This window comes from Aythya fuligula, chromosome 3 (genome assembly GCF_009819795.1).
Source record: "Aythya fuligula isolate bAytFul2 chromosome 3, bAytFul2.pri, whole genome shotgun sequence".
Classification (NCBI taxonomy): Eukaryota; Metazoa; Chordata; class Aves; order Anseriformes; family Anatidae; genus Aythya; species Aythya fuligula.
In genome coordinates this window covers 10,870,245-10,872,394 of record NC_045561.1, presented here as the reverse complement: position 1 = coordinate 10,872,394, position 2,150 = coordinate 10,870,245, and the positions used below count along the sequence as shown (strand labels likewise).

Genomic DNA, 2,150 nt, shown 5'->3' with positions numbered 1-2,150 from the left:
CTGCATTGAAACACAGGATAAGATTAGCATCTGAATGTATCAACTCCAGCTCAAATATTTAGAAAAGGCCACCAGAGGTTATTTATGAATCAAACAATTACTGTGACGCATGTTCAAATACTATGACCAGGTTAGGTATGAAAAACATCAGCCCAAAACTCAATGGGATTGGGGTTTTTCTTACAATGGTGATAGTACACAAGCTGTGATTCCTGCTAGATGTAAAACCAGTTATTGGGGAAAGGAGATAAAGTTCAGCAGGAATTAGGCACCCAAAACTTCTATCCTCTTGCTGTAATCCCAGGCTTATCTTGACTTAAAATTGATTCCATCGCAACTTAGAACACTAATTATTGCAATATTAGCTTCTGTATTCTGAATATAGAAAAATATTCATAATAATAGAAAATAATAATAATTTTAGATACTAGAAAAGCAACCAAACAGCTATACTGAGTGTTTACAACACTTATATCCAGAGTTAAAATCCATTACACTGTTGAAACGTATCGTGGGATCACACAAACATGACCACAGTGTTTTTGGTTAGGAAAGAGCAAGATGTAGGAGTGAAAGCTGTATTTTCACAGGTGAAAGATAACCAAGATTCACAGATCTGGATTTTTACTATTGTTACAGAAACAAGCAGGTTAAAATGGGATGAGAAACAGAAAAATGTGCTAAAAACTAGGTCAGTAAAGACTGCTGGAACAGCAGCAAGTGAAATGCAGTGTTTGATATTTTCCTTCTCAAAAGGCCCCAGCTACATATTTGGAGAGATGTGTGCTCTAAAGGAAGCAACTGCTGCCATAAAAGATGCAGGCTTGGGGCATCACTACTTCCAGCTGGAGGTGAGGGACCCTTCTGACAGGGAGGATGACCCTGCTGGGAAACACAGGGCTGCTAAAGGGATCCTTTTAGGCCCTCCAACTACAGACATTGACCAAAACCAAAAGCAGCAGCACGCAGACAGCACAGCACAGCTCAGGATTACGCAAGAAGCACAAGATTAAACACTCCACAAAGCACCCTGGGTGCTCGAGTTTGGGCTGTGCAGCCTCGCTCTACGCAGTAAACTCGCTGGCTTACATCTGTTATCTATAACTACACCATGAGTACAAAACAGCATTTCACAGAGACTCACATAGAGGACAAGGATGAATAAGCTTAAGCAGGACAAGAAAGAATAAATTGGGACAGGAACAAAATTCTTCTTTCCAGCAACATTTAAGAACATTTATAAAACCTCCTTCTCTGGCTTTTTCAACCTAAGACAAGGCTTTCTTGCAGGTGGGTAGGCTGACTGAGTTCCACTCCTGCTTCACCACAAGTAAGGGTCATTAAGCAGCCTTTTATTTCAGGGCACAATTTGCCTTAAAACAGAGACTAAGCCACAAGAGGCTGCACGCTTCCTCCTGAGGTGACCAGGCAGCATCAGGCACCCACCCCTGAGAAGTGCCGCTGACCAGTTGTGGCGAGAGAAGGTTGTACTGGGACAGGAAAGGGCAACGTGCTCGCAGAGCTTATCTCCAGTTCAAATCTCTACTTCTGCCACAAAAACAATTGCTGTGTAGAAGCTACCCGACGCACAGATGAAATGCCACTTTTTCTTATTTTCCTCTGCTAGCACCATGAGTCATCATCCACATTTTAACACTGCTTCGAGGATCACTCAATTCTTGCAAGTTAAAATGTGGCTGCTGCTGTCACACCGAAGGGGAAAAAGCAATTCACAAACTGAGGAGCCCTACACAAGTCTCAGAGCAGGCCTCCAGTAAGACAGTGCCCAACTCCCCAGCCTGTTAGCAAGCTGATTGCATTCCGATGGTGATGTCCCTTATCATAAGAAGGCTCCAAACAAATCCATAAAAAATATGGGAGTGTGGCTGCATTCTGCTTTCCAAACTTCTTACAGAGGACAATGTCCACCCATTTAAATTAAGCGGTAGAAGAAGTGCTCAAACTCACCCATTCTGAGGTCCTCCGTCATTGACTACATTTAGGTGGGCCAGCTGCCTCTTCAGATGAAGTTTGTAGCTTGCGTTAATTCTTAAAAACAACATCTGGAAGAAACCAAAGAATCGGGAATAAGGAACCATCCCCATGCTTGCATCATTGCCTACAGAGAAGAAATACCTTGCAAATAACTA

General features: G+C 42.6%; 1 protein-coding gene across 2 annotated transcripts in view; it reads right to left on the bottom strand.

Moving 5' to 3' along the window:
* VPS54 (VPS54 subunit of GARP complex) overlaps window positions 1–2,150 on the bottom strand; it is a 49,075-nt gene that overhangs the window by 1,257 nt on the left and 45,668 nt on the right. For both annotated transcript variants that reach the window (XM_032183827.1, XM_032183828.1), the window contains one exon: window positions 1,969–2,063. In XM_032183827.1, the coding sequence (XP_032039718.1) occupies window positions 1,969–2,063 (95 nt within the window). The remainder of the gene's footprint in view (window positions 1–1,968; window positions 2,064–2,150) is intronic.